The following is a 19,685-nucleotide window of genomic DNA, read 5'->3' on the forward strand; positions in this document are numbered from 1 at the left end:
GCTCGAGAGGTAGAAGGAGGTGGCAGGCTCTCCCCTCTCGGCACTCATCGGGTCACAGTCTCATTCCCGAGCATCACCTTTAAGAGGGCTCAAGACAAGCCAGGATGCACCCTAAAGAGTCCTTCAACACGCTGGTGAGTGGGGTTGCAACCGTGCCAGAGGTGAGCAGCCTGAGAGACAGAGAGTGCTCATCATTATACCTTGAGCTGGAGTCCTACCTTTCTTTGAGCTCCCAGGGCAGAAACAGCCCTGGATTTTAGCTCTCCAAAAGGCTAGTCACTTAAGAGGTAGTGAGTCCCTTCTTCCAGTTGGTGGGACAGTGTTGTAAAGGGCTCAAGCAAGCAGAGGGTATTTTGTGTTTGTTTTTCTAGTCCCCAGAGCCGATAGTTCTCGCTGAAAAAGGTGCTCTGGTGTGCGGTGCGCACTTACCTCTGATCTTGCAGGGACTCTGATGGACATCCATTCACATAGTCTCTCGACATGTTATGGCTTGATAGGGAGGACACACATCAACAGTATCATAGGTTGTGAGGCCTCACAGAGCAACGGCAGTGGTGTGACACTCTTAACTCAAGGTTACAAACTTCACGGTCACATTAGGTCTCCCTAATAAAAAGGCCAACACCATCTTCCTGTAGCCCAGGAACGAAATAGAATGTCAGCGCCCACATCGGTTAGGGGCCGGTTCCATTCTTTTTTGGTTATGGGAAGACGGATGAGATGGGAATAGAAGGCAGGCGAGGAGGAGAGCAGAAAGCAAGGAACTTAAGTGCCCACTGTGACTATTCTTCCTTTTGGCTGACACACGTCCTTTATAATTTCTGAACGGGGGTATTGAGAAGGGTTTTCACAGCAGGATCTGGAAACAGGTAATTAATTGACTGATGGGTCTACCTTAGGCCATGCATGGCCACACTATCTTAAAAAGGCTAAGATGCGGTCTCTGGCTACAGGATGCAGCAAGCAGGGGTGGGGGTGGGGTGAGGGGGTGGTGTCTTCCAGCCCAGGATGATAGGGCGCCAGGGAGGCCAAACTGGACCAACAAACTAAAAGTTTGCCGGAGGAGGGTATGCCTATTGCAGTAGCCCCAAATCACCGCCTGGGCCAGCCAAGGTTTCTTTAGAGCCTGGTTCTGCTGCGCTGGACAGATCCCCCCACGTGTCCAGGGCACGCCAGGGACTCCCGGGGAAAGCCCTCCAGACCTCACTGAGCCTGGAGACAGCAGGTGCTGCCGCTGCAGACCCTCCGCCTGTTGAGGGGCGCAGGGGCGCAAAGCGGGAGGCGAGGCGAGCGAACGCAGGCGCGTGCGCGGGGCCGAGGGCCGAGGCCTGCGCGCAGCCCGGGCGGCTGCACTGCGCGCGCGCCGACCCGCGCGTGGGGCCCGGTTCCGGCGCGCGCGGGCGTGGAAGGCGGCGGGTTGCAGCGGCCCGGCTGGAGGCTCCGCGGCGGCCACGGGACCCCCTGCGGGAGGGCGGGAGCGCGATCCTGCGCCTCGCCTCGGTGCCCCCCCGCGTCCCGCAGCTGGCGTTCCGCCGGGGACCCGGAGCAGGCAGGTGGCGGGATTCTAGGGGGGCGGTAGGGCCCCCGGGAGGCCCGGAGGCCGGGCTGCAACCGGGGCGATCAGAGGCCTCCCAGGACGCGGCCCTGGCGGCCGGGGAGAGGTGGGTGCTGGCGTCGGTTGCTCCCCGGCTGAGATGGGTGCCCTGCTGGGGCTCGTGCTCCGTGGACGTCCCCCCACCCCCGGAGGATCTCCCACGCGCGGGACTGCTGACCCTGGTGGGTTTCTCCACGCGGGGCCTCTTGAGGTTCTCCCTCGCCGCCCCATTCTGACTTAGAGCATGAAGAAATCCTTGGCCCACGCGTGTTCAAAACTAAACTGCCTCTGCCTCGCGTTGCTGCTCTGAGATAGATTCCTTCGTTCTGGTTTGCCTTGGGAAGTTGCAGGAGGGTGGGAGCTGAGACCTGTCCCGTGCGGAACCGCAGCATGAATGAAATGGACCGGTTCGGTTCGTAGCTATAGATGAGAGGTGGGTTCGCTTCATCCCGACGCTGGGTAGGCCTATGGGATTGGAAGTCTGTTCTGGGACTGTGTTATCACAGGTATCAGAATGCTATTTTGGTAGGATTGTAACTTGGTGCGTGTTCCGGGCTACAGTGTTGGATATGTTGTAGCACTAGCATAGCGTAAAAGAGTGCCTTTGAAATTCTTCTGAAGTGTGCTCCTGAGTGGAGACATCCGTCATATTTTAGTTGTAGTTGACTCTTGCTTTGACATTAGTCAGCTCCTGCACCGTTTAAATTGACTGCGTGGCAGAAAAGCAGGTGGCCAAGAGTCTGGAGGGAAAGCGGAGACTTGGAGGTGGCAGGATTCCAGCTTTCTACATTTTGACGATGCAAACCACCCTGGTTTCATTTGAACGTAGATATGATGCGGTTTTTTGGTAATGATTCCATTTGTTAGGGACTTCTTGGGCTCAAAGATTGACTTCATGACACACAACTGAAGTGTTTACATCTCTTCTGTAGATTTAGCACACGGTACACTGTTCGCTGGATTTATTTCCAGGATCCCATTTCCCAGATACAACCCCAATAGCAAGGCCTTAAAAAAAAAAAAAAAAAAAAAACGAAAGACGATGATTATCATGTTGCCGTTTTGCTTATAACAATCCCAGGTTTGAAATACATACTTGTGAGCCTGAGTTGCCGGAATCAACTTCACTCTGTCTCTCTGTTAAAACCCTTTCAGGGTCTGGTTGCTTTTAGTCTTCCTGTTCTCTTAATTATTTATAATTATACTGCTGCGGGCTTGCTTGGCATATCAGCCTTCATTTCTCATTTCAGGCATCTGTAAATTGTGTGTTTTCTGAGGAGTGACCTGAACTGTTCGCCTTCAGTGCTGGTTAGGAGAATGTCCATAGGTGAAATGCCCTTCTGGTTATGGTGGCATTAGCCACGTGCAAATGGACCCTTTGAACATTCAGATAGAGCCCAAACGGTATATTACACAATCCCGTGTATAAAAAACAGGCATGCAAATCAAACATTTATTGACAATAAATAATATATTTTAGAATAGCTCTTTGGTATACATATGATTTTACCGTTTATTAAAGATGGAAACAAGTTTGCGTGATAAAGAGATGGTTGTTTATTTTTACATTTAATTTGGATGAACATTTAATACTACAGGATGTAGAACATCTTCAGCATTTTGTAGAATTGATCTCTAGTGCTGACAATGCTGTTTTGTATGAATATAAATACTAACATCATAAGTATACATAATAAATATATGTATGTTTAAGATGCTTCAGAAGTTGTTGGAAATTCTGCCCTAATCCCAAACCAGAATTAATTTATGATTTAAAAAAAAGATTCATTTTTATTTTACATGCATGAGTATTTTGCTTGCCTGTATGTATGTGCCTGTGCCTGTGGAGGCCAGAAGAGGTTGTTGGATCCCCTGAGACTGGAGTTTCACGAACTGGAGCTGTCATGTGGATGGTGGGAACCCAACCCGGGTACCAGAGTAGCCAGGGCTTGTAACTGCTGAGTGATTTCTTTAGCGCCAATAATTTTTGATTAAAAAGAAAATATATATATTGAGACAGGGTCTCACTGTGTAGCTCTGGAATGGAACTCACTATGTAGATCAGGCTAGCTTTGAACTCACTAAGATCTGCTTGTCTCTGTCTCCCAAGTACTGGGGCTAAGGCATGTATGTGCTGCCATGCCCGGCTAGTGATTTTTTTTTTTAAATTTAGAACACAAACAGCAATTAGCAAAATCAACATTCTAACAAAATCTAATTCTAAAATATGCTGATTTGATGCTTACATGCTGGAGAGCAACAATGGGGACTTATTAAAAGCCTTTGTTTTCTGTAATTAAACTGTTATGTTTCTGTAAGAGCAGAACTCTGTGTAAAAACACTGCAACCTGTGAAGACACCTGGTCTTGCATCTGGGTGGGGCTGTTTCAGGTGGTGTCACATGGCATTGCATGGCATGTCCGTGTGTGCAGTGCTAAATGCACACACACTGTGTGAGCAGAACCAAGGCCGAAGTGAGGTCACATGATCACGCTGTAAGCACTGTCCGAAAACACATTATGTATTTGATTTTTGTATTAGTTTTAGGTGAGTGTACATTTAGAAACCTGAACTATTTCAGATCGGTTTGTGTGTGTGTGTGTGTGTGTGTGTGTGTGTGTGTGTGTGTGTGTGTGTGTGACCGACCCCAAACTTAGTTGTCTGAACCAATTCCCCCACCTGAAGTTCACAGACATTGGTCTGAGCTAAATCAATGGAAATTTTAATTTAATTTGAAAAGCCACGTGTGGGTTGTAGCTACCTAGTTGGACATTCCAGCCTTTAATTATTAGGGCCCAGAAATCCTATGCTAACAGTCTTCTGTGTCTGCGTAGTACCCAGTTCTCCTCCGTCATAGCACTTATTGTACAGTAATTGTGCTTTCTTGTAGCAGCCTAGCCCTGGGCTGGAATCCACAGGACGGCAAGGACATAACTCGGTTCCTTATCTTTGGGATGGACAGCTTAGGACTTAATGGGAAACAATATTTATCAAACATGTGACTGAACTTCTTGAGGGCGGGTGTCTGATGTTCTCTCTAGAGCTGCTTTTCCAGTGTTTTGTCTGTAGCAAATAAAAGACTCACTGGAGCCTTGCTTTGGTGTCTTTATCTGCTTAGGTTTGTTTCTGAATCTCATGAAAACAAAGGCTCACATGCTTGCAATAGACGTGTGGTGAGTGAACGGATGTTTAATAGACAGGAAATAAAAGGATCATTGGAGTTGTGCTTGTAAAGAGTAAATATGTAGTCTTGTTTTGGGATTTCATGAAAATAAACACCCATGACTGACAGTGATATGAAACTGAATGAAATGGCTGTGAATCATCGTGGACACAGCTTGGCTCTCCTTGCTAGTCAAGAAGTTCCAGGATGCTGCTTTTCAGCCATTTCTCAAGCACTTGACGGAAAGGCCCGGGTGTAGCTCAGTGGTAGAGTGTTTGCCTGGCATGTGTGAGGCCAGAGGTTCAATCCCTGGCATCATAGAAATAAACAATTCTGAAAGAACTTATTGGCCTTGGTCAACTCTTTTTAGAGGCCCGACCTCTCTGAAGACGTTGGTTGACGTTTCTCATTCCTGGTATGCAAAGGCGGCATCAGGCTCCTTGGAAAAATCGTGAGCGGTTGGAGCCGAGTCACAATATGCTTTTACTCAGAAGGGGTGTGAGTTAGTGGAGTAAGGTGGAATTCTTACGTGCCTGAAAGTTTGGAGAACTGTAAGAAGTGTTTGTACCCAGTTAATCAGGGATGATTTCTTCAAACCAGCCCTTTCCGGGAGATTTTGGAAAAAACAGCTACCCGACTCAGATCAGTACATCTGCACGCTTGATCAAGGTTCCAGGTGCTGTAGCCCTTTAGATCTGGAAATGGCTTCTAGGGAAGAATTTGAGAACAGGTGAAACTTGTGTACTGTGTAGTTTGGGGTGAAATGAAAGATAGAGGGATTTTTCTTTCTTTTTTCCCCCCAAGAACGTAAAGAAATGGGACTGGGAAAAATGCCATTAAGATGCGAAAATATAAAGAATGTTCCTCATGTGGGTTAGGTAATACTGTGGCTTCTCTGGCCTTGAAGTATCATCATGTAAAACCATGAAGTGGATTCCATGTCTTGGATGAATTATCTTTGCACCTTGGATCTGGAATTTTAATGTTTATTACATGTGTACAAGATGGTAGTCTTGTTCTTGTGGTAGCTGTGTAAAATGTAGTTCTATTTTTTTTTGTATGTGCGTGCACACATGTATGCATATTTACATGTGAGCATGCTTCTGGCCAGACGTTGATGGCACTTATCTTCTGCCACAGTTTTCTACTTTATTTACAAAGGCAAGGTCCCTGGCTGAAACCTGAGATTCTGATTTGTCTGGTCCATGAAAGCAGCCTGCCCCCAGGGAATCTCCGTCTCCACCTCCCGAGTGTTGTTATCACAGGTTGGGCCACTTTGCCCACTCCACTTTAATGTGGGTCCTGAGGATCGGAACTCCAGTCCTTATACTTGCACAGCAGACACCTTACCCACTGAGCTCTCTCCAGACTCAGCTGTAATCTTTAAGGGTCTTGACAATCTGCAAGAAATGACAGGTGCTCTCGGGGGTCACAGTAAGCAGTTTTTTCCTCACTGCGCTGACAAATTAAGCATGTAGAAAACATGTCTGAGTCCCCGAAGTGTGATTACAGTCAGATTACTCTTTCTAAAACACGACTTTAAGCATGCCAGTCTCTTTGGTATGCCAGTTCCCCAGTGCTTATGGAATTGAGTTTTTTTTTTTTTTTTTAAATCAGTTAAGAACTAGTGTAGCTACCTCCCCCCCTTGAAACAAAAACAAAAACAAACAAACAGAAAAAACCACCCCAAACTCAAAATGGAGTTAGCTTCGCATCTGCCTGCTTTCCCAGGTGCGTATCCTACAGCATGGAGTCCTTTTCAGTTTCTTCCCAGGCTCAGCTCAGCTCAGGATAGGCTCTGATTCTTTGAAATTCCCCGGGGAAAGGTTCCTGGTCCTCACTGGTGCGACCACGTCCTCTTCTGTGTCTCCACCACCTGTGCTCATCAGTGATCCCTCATTTTAAAGATGGATTATAAGCTGTCTCCCATGCGTGGCCCGTCCGTCACCCTGAAACATCTCCAACAGGGCCTTGTCTGTGGTAACCGTGACGGATGCTTACTGGAGTTCTGTTTTTGTTTTTTGGTTCCAAAGGAAGTTTCCTACCTACTGTGGGGGAATGTTTACCCAGACTTGTTACCAAGCAAACAGGGGCCTGCAAGTAGAAGCTCGTAGATGGGAGAAGTATAATGAGAAGGAAGGGGCTGTGTTAGTGGGTCTCCTTACTGTTTGGAATGACTAATGAAGATCACCACAGCTGTTTAACACTGATCCCTGGGTCCTGGGTTGTTCCCGTGTATGCGGCAAGGTAAATGTCAAAAGAGTCCATGTATTGGGTGGCAAGTAATTTCTGTACCAGTCCCCCTACCCCCACAAAAAATTCGAGATTCCTTTAATGTAGTGAGAACGAGGCTATTTGTTTAATGTGGAACGTTCCTGTGCACATAAGGGTATACTCCTTAAGTCAAAAGAAAGCCCACTTGTTCCTACCGGCTTTTGCTCACCGAGAGAAAAGGTCTGAATTAAGTGGGAAAGAAAGCAGCTAGTTCCAAGGGATTGTTTCCTTGGAGCCGAGTGGGCTGTAATGTAAGGGGCTGTCTTAGGGTTTCTGTAGCAGTGACGAAGCATCGCGATCAAAAACAACTTGGGGAGGAAAAGGTTATTTCATCTTACAGTTTGTGAGTCCATCATCAGGGAAGTCAGGGCAGGAACCTGGAGGCAGCGGAGGCCGTGGAGGAGGGCTGCTTACCGGCTCGCTCAGCCTGCTTTCTTACGGTACCCAGGACCACCAGCCCAGGGATGGCACTGCCCACAGTGAGCTGGGCCCTCCCCCATCATTCATCAATCAAGAAAATGTATCCCAGGCTTGCCCACAGGCCAGTCTGGTGCGGGCATTTGAGAGTCCTTCCCAGGTGACTCTGGTCTCGTCAAACTGACATAAAACCAGCCAGCGTATGTGTGTTGCCGAAATGTTAAAAGCACACACGGAGTCATATATGTGGTATATCTCCTACTAGATTAAGCTGCTAGTTAACTTTTTTTTTCTTACTTGTGTTCTTTGTATTGAGTATACTCTAAAGTCATTTGGTTTTACTTATATCTAAAAATAGACATGAGGATTCATATTATTTCAGAACGGAATCGAAAGACACTAAGTTTTTAGTTCTATTGCTGAACTTTGCTTCACATTTCTCTGCTTTCTAGGGTATTTCTGAGCTGTAGGCTGGGAATAGACCCAGGTCTAACTTAGAACAGATTTCTTCTATAGCCTGATGTTTTCCGGGAGAAGGCGATTATGAGGTGATACGGTTTAAAGTCACAGCCCTCTTCCTGTCAAGTAAGCAGACACCCTCCCCCCCCCCCCCCCCCCCCCCCCCCCCCCCCCCGCATTGCTAAGTGGGACAGTCTCAGCCATCTCTTCCACTTGAGATAAGTGAAATAATTAATTTTCAGTGATGTTTTCTGGGATATCAGAAAATAATGGCAACATGCTGATCTAAGTCTTGCCGTGCGATGAGCGTGGGGCACGGGCTCCGATGGCAGATGATGGTACATTATGAGAGCTAAGGTCGGTTTACTGAGGGTACTGTGCCCTTGTTTAAGGCTGCCCCTTGGGTTAGCTCAGCCTTGGGAACACATTTTTATCTCTTTAGTGGCAAGTTCATGTTTTTAAAAGTCTATTGTGGTTTCTCTCTCCTGAGCTTTGTCTGGCATCAGTGCATGGGCAGCTGAAGGTGCAAGGTGGTGGGAAGCGACACATAGTTCTTTTTTTTTTTTTTTTTTTTTTTGGTTTTTCGAGACAGGGTTTCTCTGTGTAGCTTTGCGCCTTTCCTGGAACTCGCTTTGGAGACCAGGCTCGCTTCGAACTCACAGAGATCCGCCTGGCTCTGCCCCCCGAGTGCTGGGATTAAAGGCGTGCGCCACCACCGCCCGGCTGACACATAGTTCTTAAACAGCTGTTTGCTCAGACGCTGAACATGTCAGGATCTTTGTGACTGAAGGCAGTCATCCCAAGTTGCACACTAGTGAGGTGGAAATGCGTTCTGAGTTCTCCTTTCCCGTTATAGGTGGCTTTCTAGAAGATGACCATTGAGGACCTCCCGGATTTTCCATTGGAAGGAAGTTCGCTGATCGGAAGATACCCGTTTTTGTTCACAGGCTCTGACACACCGGTCATCTTCTCCATTTCTGCAGCACCAATGCCTTCGGACTGTGGTAGGTCACGGGCCGGTCTGTTGTCTGTGAACTGGGAACTGGATTCCCGTCTCAGGCCCTGTCTGTGCTCATACGATCTTGAAACCATTTACAGTGATTTTTATAGGATTTTCAAACTTTTCCTTTTTCAAAAACACAATGGCTTATCACAGTTTCTGCCTCTTAAGCTCAATGATTTATTTCCGCTGTCAGCGTTTTTATTATGGAAAAGTGTTGATTTTAAGCACTTTTATGGATTTGGAGGATTTTATTTTTAGAATGTAATGGTGCTTAAGCATGTACCATTCTGCTATCGATGTATTAATTTTAGTTAAACATACTGACTTGCAAAAAGCACCATGTGCTTAGGCAGGGCTAGTCCGAGATCGTCATGGAGGCTGGAATGAAATTGGCTTTTATTGAAGTTGATCCATGTAAGCCTCCTCTGTAACATGTAAACTTGGAATGGGCCTAGTTTTTGTCCTTTTGGATTTAATCCCTCCAAGAATATATTTTATAAGATTGTTAATAGATGAATAAAATACTTTTAGGAGGTAAACAGAATTGTTACATTTCCACTGTAGTTAAGAAATTTCAGGTCAAATCGGTCACCATTTCAGCTTGTCTTTGGAGGGATACTTCAGCTCTGGAGTCTCAGTGTGTCAGTGGATTAAAGTTACTACATTAGGAACTTGCCTTAAAAGCCCCTCGTATCTATTCTAGTGCCTCCTCGTTTCCAGGTGTGTGCTTTCTGTATCCACATTGTGGTAACAGTCACCCAAGGAATCACCTGAAACATACCTGGGTCATAGGATTATCTCTGTGTAGCATTGACGAATGTCGGCTGCATGCATTTCAGTTCTGACACAATCAGTTATGTGGGGGAACCTTGAGCAACAGGACACCACACCGGGCCTGCTTACGACACTCACCTTGTCTTGAATCAGTTACCTTATTTCCTTCACTAGACCAGCAGGCCTTGGCATGGAATAGCCACTGGACGTTAGCTGCTTAACGTTTGCTGAATACATACACTGGAAGATGATTACGAGTGTATTGGTCCCTTTTCCTACCTGAAAGTAAACATTGCTTCTAGTAGGATGATGGACACTCGGCATCTGTGTGGGCGTTCCCATAAGGAAATTTCATTTGTGAGACCCCCGACGTAGCTCGTCAGTCTCTTGTAGATCCTCAGTTGTGGGTCTATTAGTTACTTTTTTTTATTGCTGTGATAGAAAACCGTGACTAAGGCAATTTACAGAAGGAAGGCTTTATTTTGGGCTTACGGTTCCAGAGGACGAAGAGTTCGTCACCACCATGGTGGGGGAGCGAGCAGGGCAGCAAGCACCAGGTTTGGAGGCGGGAACAGCTGAGAGCTCATATCTTGACCCGCAAACAGGAAGCAGGTGGGAGTGTTTTGAAACCTCAAAGCCCATCCGCAGTGACATATTTCCCCCCAGTAAGGCCCCTTCTAATCCTTCCCAAACAGCCACCGACTAGGGAACAAATATTCAAATGCCTGAGACTTACGGGAGACAGCGCATTCCAAACGCCACACATCTGGAGGTAATTTGAACACGATTCTTAGTCTGCATTTTGATCACATGTTTCTAGTCTCATCAGTTTCTGGTGGTCAGGATTTCTAGGCTCTTCATCCCAGGTGTCTGTCGCCTTAAAACGTGGTGTAAAGAATTCTGGGCTTGGTGGTGGCATGCCTTTAATCCCAGCACTCGGGAGGCAGAGGCAGGTGGATCTGTGAGTTCAAGGCCAGCCAGGTCTACAGAGTGAGCTCCAAGGACAGCCAGAACTATAGAGAAACCCTGTCCTGTCTCAAAAAAAAGGAGGAATCTTATCCAGCTGCTAGTGAAATATTTAATAAGAATAACCCATTGCTATTATTATTTAAATGAGATGTCTACTTCCTTGCCATTTGAGTGTTTTTTTTATTAAAAAAATACTTACATATGTGTGTGTTTTGTCTGTGTGTATGTCTATGCACCATGTTCATTCCTAGTGCCCTTGGAAGCATTGGATCCCCTGGGACTGGAGTTACAGTTGTGAGCTGCCGTGTGGGTGCTGGGAATTGAACCCGGGTCCTCTGGAAGAGCAGCCAGTGCTCTTTCTCATTGAGTCTTCTCTTCAGCCCCGTTTGATTGTCTTTAATTACCGAAGCCTTGTTGCAGGTTTTCCCTACCCTCAGGGCCGATGTTCTTCGCTCAAAACTTCTTGCTTATTTCTCTTACATTTCCTCTCCAGATCTTTGCTGCTGTCTGTCTCTCAGGCTGTTATGTGGCTGGCGTCTTGGAGCTCATTAGAAAGGTAGTCTGGAGCTCGGCAGAGAGTTACTCGGTTAGAATCTACATTGTAACAAGATCCCGAGGGCTTGTCTCCGTCAGTGTTGGAGCCGCTCTGACACAGAACAAGAACATGAGTGTCTCTGTCCCTCTCCAGTAAATCCTAGCGAAGGTTTGATTAGAACTGAAATTACTTAAAAGCTCTGTAGAGAACGGACAGCTTTCAATCGTTTCTCTTACAATCCACGAGTGTGGTGTTTCTTTTTGGCTCAAGTGTTGGCACTTTTAAATTTCTCTAAAGACTTGTATGTTTATTGGCTTGCCTGTTATTTTTGTGGGTTTTAGGTATGGGGTATTTTTCTCATATTTCTCCTTTTTATATAGGAATAATTTTTCTGGAGAAAATAATCCATTTGACTTACATGCATTTGTATCAGTATATAACCACAGTTGGGGTGGTGAACTTTTGACATAGTTATTTGTGGTGGTTTGAAAGAAAATGACCCCCAAAGGGAGTGGCACTGTTAGGAGGTGTGGCTTTGTTGGAGTAGGTGTGGCCTTGTTGGAGGAAGTGTGTCACTGGAGGCGGGCTTTGAAGTCTCATACATGCTGAAGCCACACCTAGTGTCTCAGTTCACTTCCTGTTGCTTGCAAGTCAAGCTGTAGGATACTTGGCTCTGTCTCCAGCACCATGTCTGCCTGCTGTCTGCCTGCACGCCGCCATGTCACACCACGATGATAATGAACTAAACCTCTGAAAATGTAAGCCACCCCAATGAAATGTTTTTCCTTTGTAAGAGTTGCTATGGTCGTGGTGCCTCTTCACACCAATAGAAACCCCAAACCAAGACATTATTGTTTGATTTGGCTAAAAAAATTTCAAAGAGATGCAGTTCAGATATTCTCTGTTTTCCCTCTGACACTATTCCTCTTGTTCCCAGAGGTAACTACTGTCATATAGGTAACAAAATATAATAAAGGATCTGATGATTCATACTAAATAAAAGTGTAAATAATGAGATCCTGTATTATATTTTGTACCTATGGGAAGACTTGAAAGAACAGGTAGTATCATTTTGTATATTGACAGTTTTATGTAAATGTCTGTCTAATTCTATAACTTAATTGATTCACTAATACACAATTTGAGATCTGTTCTTAACAATATATGCATTATCTCTTAGTGCATTTATTTGGTTGTTAATATATTCCATCAATTCCTCTAAAGAGACATTTCATCATTTCCCCCTAGTACCATCAGTGCTAGAAAAGGCATTCACTTTTGGAAAATATTTAAAATTAAAATGTAATTCTACCATTTTACCTTTCCCATCCTCTCCAGTCCCTCCCAGCTCCCCCATCCCTCTCAAATCCATGGCTTCTTTTTCTTGAAATGTTATTGTTTTATTGTTTTACACACACACACACACACACACACACACACACACACACACACACACACACACACCCCTCTCACACACCACAAGCAAATATAGAAATACAGCTTGCTGAGTCCTGCTTGTATGCCTGTGATTTCAGGGCTGACCACTTGGTATCGAATAACTAACTAGGGAGCTCATCCCTGGGGAAGTCTAATTCTCTCAGCAAAGAATGAGAATTCCTGTAGGGCATGAAGAAGAGGCTCTTCAGTTGTGTACTCATACATTTAGAAACATCTCCATTAGAAATGTCCTGTGCCTGTGAAAGTGAGTAGTGGATGAGTGAGTGAATTGAAGCAGAAAAACAAATCCATTAACTGCTATTAGCAAGAAACACACCCGAGTTTATGATTGAGATACTGTGCAGGGCGTTTCTCCAGGTTGTTCACTGGCTTGTTCTTCCAGATTCTTCTCTGTTGACTTAGTGTGACAGCTCTGAGGCATTCTCCCAGGCCTCCCTTCTTCCCCTTTCTCGGGCATCTCGGACCACACAGCGGCACCTCAGCAGGCTCTTCTGATGGCTCCTGTTCATGCGGTTCCTGTTTGATTCCCATGGAGACTGTTTGCCAAGTCAGTGGCCATTTAAAGGCTTTAAGACTCAGGCATGAGAAAGTGTGAGTGTCCCTGCCAGGAGGGAATTAAGCAGCGTCCAGGAGTGCCGTGAAGTCAGGGTATCCGCTTATCCAACTTGAACCAGCTGAAAAGGTCAAGTGGGCTATAGTTAGATCCAGGCTTCACCTGTTCAGGCCAGTTTGCCTTTTTCTAGATATTGTGCAGCAGGGCTTCAGTTTTCCTGAGTGATTGAGCTAGGTGCACAGCATGATGCCTGGTAAGTCGTCCAAGGCCATGTGGTGCCTCATGCAATGCTGGCCGTAGAGTCTGTAGGCTCTTGTAATAGGTGAGGCTCCTTCCCGTGAGGGTCAAGTGCACCATTTGTGCTTGTCTTTTCAGGAAGCCAGGTTCCTAGGTTCAGTGTTTGGGCATGTTGTCTTTGGAAGCAGGTCACAGGACGGTTCCGGGACCTGGTGGAAAGTCACCCTGACATCTTGTATTAGTGCTTTTTCACACCAGGACCCACCATGATCACTTAGTACATGGTGAACATGAGAACATTTCCTTTCAGGAGATATCAAGACACTTAAGCCTCTACCCCAGTGGTTCTCATTCTTCCTAATGCCTAGACCCTTTAATACAGTTCCTTATGTTGTGCTGATTCCCAACCATAGTTATTTTCATTATTAACTCATAACCGTTAGTTTGATGTTATGAATCTTAATATAAATATCTGTGTTTTCCGATGGTCTTAGGTGACCGCCATAGAAGGGTCCTTTGTCTCCCAAGGGCACTGTGACCCACAGGTTGAGAACCACCGCTCTGCCCAGTTTGTGACATTAGCCATCAGGTGTTTAAGGGACAGTTGAAAGTGTTTGGAAGAAATGTTGTGAACTACTTCTAGTCAGTTGGGTTTCAGGACTCGGGCTTGAGTCTCCAGATGTTGAGATGAGGACAGCACCCACAATGGATGGGCTGCCCTGGCTTCCAGTTTGAATGTTTGGTGAGCCCTCCGATGTTCTAGCAAACGTCTGAGTAAGCTACACAGCAGCAGGCGTGTAGGTATTCCTGTGTGGCTGGTGGCTGTCTCCCTGAGGTTCACACGGTGATTTCGGCTTCAGCTTGGAGAAATCAGGGGAAAGGCACCTTGAGAAAATTGGAAATGTCAGTTTGGAAAGTGCTGGCCAGGTACTGGAGGAGAACTAGAGAAACTTAGGATGCAGCCAGGCTTACAGAGAGCTGAAAACTTCGAAGACCATGGACAGGGTGAGGGTCTGGCAATGGGTGCAACATGGTTCTCTACAGAAGTGTAACTTTTTCCTACTGCCATCCACGTTTCTTACCAGAGACAAGCACAGTAAAACTGACATGCTTGTAAAATAAGTTTGGTCTGTTTAGACTTGGCTTGAGTATTCACAGAAGTGCATCAGAAAAGTCCAGCTCTGTGCTTGCTCTCAAATAGCACGTTCCAGCCAGAGCTCTGATGGTACCCACCAGGCTTCATTGGCGCTGGAGAGATTGCCAGGTTTCTTCAGGCTGTCTGGTAATAATGGAGCCTCAGAGCAGACTTTTAAAATTCATCCCCGGCCGAGACCTCAAGACAAAGCCTCGCACACCGTGACCTGCTAGGAGGAAAACAGGCTCTCCCGAGCTTAGTGTTGTGAAAATGAAGGGTGCGCAGCGAGAGCTTGTGGGTTTGGAATTCAGACAGAAGGGGATGAATTCAGAGAGAAAAATGCTGCCTCCCTTTGTAAAGGCTTGTTTTTCTAAACTGCTGTGAAGTTGCAGGCCTTAAGTGAAAAAGGGGCACTTGAAATCTGGACAACAAAGCATTAAAGTACCAGAAATACTTCAAACAAGGTCATAAGCATAGTTAGCTTGCCAGTCCTTGGAGTCTTGCTCTGTCCAGCCCAGGCCTGCGGCTTCCCGGTCGCTTAGCTTTCCACAGGGCTCTGGAGGGTCTCACCCAGACCCTCTGATCTCTAAGTTGCCAGAAACCCGTTGTTTACAGGCTTTCCCATAAATCCTCTGGTAGTTTTTTTTTTTTAATAGTAGATGCTTATAACACTTTCAGAAAGACATTGGAGTAAAATAAAAAAAAAAATCTGTAGATCATTCAGGAGTTAAGATCATGCTTAAAGGTTTAATGGGAGCTCATTATAATGTGATTGATATAGAAAAGTGGTTATTTCTGTGACATTTCAGATAATTTGAATTGTAACTGATAAGTTATACCAGGGCCTACCAGATTTCTAAGCATTTCATACAGTTTCTCGACAACTCACTGATATTTATCATCTGTCAGTCATCTGTCTATAACACAGAAGTATCACATCTTGCTGCTGTCAGCATTTTTTTTTGTTTTGTTTTGTTTTGTTTTGTTTTTCGAGACAGGGTTTCTCTGTGTAGCTTTGTGCCTTTCCTGGATCTCACTCTGTAGACTAGGCTGGCCTCGAACTCACAGAGATCCGCCTGGCTCTGCCTCCCGAGTGCTGGAATTAAAGGCGTGTGCCACCACCGCCCGGCATGCTGTCAGCATTTTAAGCTGCTCAGTATAAGACAACAAGTCAGCCTCCAATTAATTTCACTTTTACTTGATAGTTCTTCCCAAGCAAGTAAGTTTCAATTAATTAGTAATATATTAATTATACCCCCACCCCATTATACAAGGGGAGGGAACAAAATCATTTTCATTAGAAAATTTTGGGTCCCTCTGAAAAGCCCCAAAGTTAATGTGAAGTCAGAATGACTTTAGAATTTGAGTTTTGTTTAAATTTGTTTTTTTTTTTTTTAAAAAAAAAGCCAAGAGATTAAATAGGGTCACAGTTCAGTTTTCTGTTCAACCAAAGGGACAGAAATTTCAAACACAAATAAAAAAAAAAAAGCCACAGATGAGTAAAACCCCTCAGTTGTTTTAATTAAAAAGCTGAAGCATTCAAAGACGGCACAAGGCACAGAAAATTACCTTGACAGAGGCAGAATCTTCATTTCCTAGGAGGATTCTTCCAAAATTAAAAATCCTTCACACTCCACCACCAAGAGCAGACCAGAACCAGAAGAAAATGTCGTTAGCTGTGGAACCAATGGCAACAGATCAACTCAGGTTTTCACCACTGTGCTCACATCAGAGCCCTTTCCCTTTCCAGCCCCCTGGAACCTTTTGATTCTGTCCTCTTCCATAGTAAAACTTCTGTCTTCCTACGTAATACCTTTGCAGAGCTGTCGTGCTTGTGGTTTCTAGGGTGTTGCATGCACCATTTCACAGTTTCTAGACACACATTTCCTTAACATACACTTTCTCAGGGTAGCACGAGACATAGTTACTAAACCCAGGTAACGCTTTACTCCTCTGGCTTAAGGTGGATGCATTTGGGTTTAGCGATTGATTTTTATTTTATCATGTAGATTTATATCAATTTAATAGACTTAAAGTTATATTAGATGACTCTCAAAAATGTTATGAGAATTTACATGGCTAACCATTTTACTTTTCTGATTAGGAATTGTTTTTAATGTAGAGATAGCATAAGCTAACTAGTAACTCTATAACAAGGTTTTTTGAGTAGGAAGCCAGGTAGAAATCAGATTAAATGCTACATACTTTTCTTGCTGACAATTCTGAAGCCATATTATTTTTGAAAAAGTAAAGGAATAGGATTTTCATTTATTCAAATCATGTCCCAAGAAGCATTTGGGTTAGTTCTTAATTTTCTAGATGTTTTAGGAATATTTCTTATTTACATCTATTTAACAACACAGATTCACAAAAACAGACCTGAACAGAAATATTTTAGCAGTGTGCCAGGTAGAATAGCCATCAAAGGCTTTCTGGTTGTCTTAGTTAGGGTTACTATTGCTGTGATGAGACACCATGACCAAAACAACTTGGCAAGGAAAGGGTTTATTTGGCTTATGCTTCCATATCACTGTTCATCACTGAAGTAAGTCAGGACAGGAACTCACACAGGGCAGTAACCTGGAGGCAGGATCTGATGCAGAGGCCATGGAGGAGTGCTGCTCACTGGCTTGCTCCCCATGGCTTGCTCAGCTTGCTTTCTTATAGAACCCGGGACCACCTGCCCAGGGATGGCACCACCCACAGTGGACTGGGCCCTCCCCCGTCAATCACTAATTAAGAAGATGTCCTACAGGCCTGCCTATAGCCAAATCTTATGGAGGCATTTTCTCAGTTGAGGTTCCCATCTCTCAGATGCCTCTAACCCGTGTCAAATGAACATAAAACTGGTTAATAAAGGAAGCTGGATGGGCATCATGCATCCTTGGAAGACATCAAAGCTCCCCACTCAGCCACAGCTTTTTACCTATGACTCTATTAACATGCTGCAACAGTCCTTTTAGAGATGCTGTCCTCTGCATCCTTTAGGCTCTGGAAACTCGTCATACAAATCAAAGACCGCATGCCTCGGTCTCTGAGAGGCTCAGGAGCCTTTCTTCTCTAGGGCAGTCTGAAGGATGGCAGATCACTCCGGTTAAAGGCTTCCCAAAGTTGTCACTGTAATGCCAAGTTTCACCCATTTCTCCAAAAAGGCACCGGTTACTAGTCAATAGTTGGTTTTGGACCAAGTGGAACCCATCCTTGCTTTAGTTTTTAAAAGAACCTTTTGATTATTATTTTTTTCTTTTTGAGACAGGCCAGCCTCAAGCTTACTATGTTTATTGTGGTAGCCAAGGCTGGCCTTGAACTCCTGATCTCTTGCCTCTACCTCTCAAGGGCTGGGGTCCCAAGCATGCTTCTCAGGTGTGCACTACCTACCTTCAGCTTCTCTAAGGGGTCCTACACGGTCTCATTTTTTTAATAACTTCCCTGAAACACAGGGAGTCATGTGCTTTCTTCTTTCCCTGTTTAAATATGAACATTCCAATGGGATGATCAACTAGGAGGCTGTAGGAAAGGACTGCACAGGACCAGAAAGATGATATTCTCTTCATGGACGGCTGCTGGACTTTCATAGATGCCCTCAGCCTGTGCCTCCCTTTCAATTTGGTTATCCCGCCCCAAATATTTGAAAGCACAGAGAAGACAAACTTAGAGACCCCAGGAGTCCCAGGACTGTGTCTGCTGTCACAATCTGACTCCACGAGTTAGTTCATCAGAGCAGTGGAACTGAGGAAGGAAGACAGACCGTGGAGACAGACCTGGCTTCCCACCCCACGTTGCCACTTCTTAGTTATGTGACTTTGAGCCGATGTCATTTGTATATGTCATTTTCCCTTAGCAAAACCAGAATCACAATTTGTGGGGATTTATGTGGTGTTTGTTAAGCTGTTGGTGTTCAGCAAATGTTGGTTCTGGACTGTGTCCCAGTTTTAGGTCTTTGCTGCCTTTTATAGCTTCTTTTTTGGATTAAGAGAGTAGAATCTGATTTTCTTCTGAATGGTCATGTTTCCTTCACAAGCCAGTCTCTTTTACCCTTAGGATGTTCCCCGATTTTCACCAACCCTTAAAAGGCATGGTAAGAAATCCTGAGATGACTCCTTCAGGTTTTTCTTGTGGTTTTTATTAGTGCAGATTCCAAAATAATCCAGCCACTTTGTGCCCTTGTTCTACATTGCTGCATCACTGGCCACGAGGTCTTCATCTGTTGGAATAGCATCTTAGTCAGTGTCCTTCTGCCATGAAGAGGCACCATGACCACAGCAGCTCTTAGGAAGGAAAACCTTTAATTGGGCTTGTGTACAGTTTCAGAAGTTTAGTCCGCTGTCATCATGGCGGGACACGGCAGTGTACAGGCAGACATGGTGCTGGAGAAGGAGCTGAGAGTTCTGCATTCAGATCCGTGTGCAGCAGGAAGGGAGACTCTGGGCTTGGAACGGGCTTTTGGAAACCTCGAAGCCCACCCCTAATAACACCTTCCCTCTGACAAGGCCACACCTCCTAGCCTTTTGAAATAGTGTCACTCCCTGGTGACCAAGTATTCAAATCTGTGAGCCTATGGGGGTCATTTTCATTCAAACCACACCACACATGGCTTATGCCTCATACTTATCCGGTGGGTCACAAGTGGTGTTTGTTTATTAAAGAGCCTTAGGGAAATGCAGAAGAGTAAAGAGAACACGCGGACCTCTTCCTTGGTGTGTTTACTTTCACCTGTGTTGTACTCTTTGACGTGAATCCACTGTCTGCCATTTGTGTTTTGAGAGGAAAATACTGATGACGTTTGATGATGTCTCTGTGCCTTAGAAACCACATTTGCACAACTCAGGCTCTGAGACCTGTGTTCACACACGTGGTTTCATATGCACGACTCAGGCTCTGAGACCTGTGTTCACACACGTGGTTTCATATGCATGACTCAGGCTCTGAGACCTGTGCTCACACACGTGGTTTCATATGCATGGTACCTGGGAGCCTCACTGTCAGGACGCTTTAAGCGAGCCTCAGTCTTGGTTTTGAGACTTGCTTACTGTTACCTGGCTTTTTGCCAGCTTCTAAAAATGTATCAGCTGAACGTTTGCTGCATCACTTACCTTCAAAATGCTGGAAACCAT

The 19,685-nt window shown here is 45.3% G+C and overlaps 1 protein-coding gene across 5 annotated transcripts in view; it reads left to right on the top strand.

Annotated features, from left to right (window-relative positions):
• Nucleotides 1–19,685, top strand: part of Clip4 (CAP-Gly domain containing linker protein family member 4) — a 107,143-nt gene that overhangs the window by 39,932 nt on the left and 47,526 nt on the right. Inside the window, exons 1-2 of one of the 5 annotated variants that reach the window (XM_052746217.1) lie at nt 114–134; nt 8,764–8,911. In XM_052746217.1, the coding sequence (XP_052602177.1) occupies nt 8,779–8,911 (133 nt within the window). In that variant the 5' untranslated portion in view covers nt 114–134; nt 8,764–8,778. Of the gene's footprint in view, nt 1–113; nt 135–1,385; nt 1,550–1,660; nt 1,777–1,885; nt 2,028–8,763; nt 8,912–19,685 lie in introns of those variants that run through there. The other 4 variants (XM_052746213.1, XM_052746215.1, XM_052746216.1 and 1 more) reach the window with 4 other exon arrangements.

This window comes from Peromyscus californicus, unplaced genomic scaffold (genome assembly GCF_007827085.1).
Source record: "Peromyscus californicus insignis strain IS unplaced genomic scaffold, ASM782708v3 Scaffold_1__1_contigs__length_55948999, whole genome shotgun sequence".
NCBI lineage: Eukaryota > Metazoa > Chordata > Mammalia > Rodentia > Cricetidae > Peromyscus > Peromyscus californicus.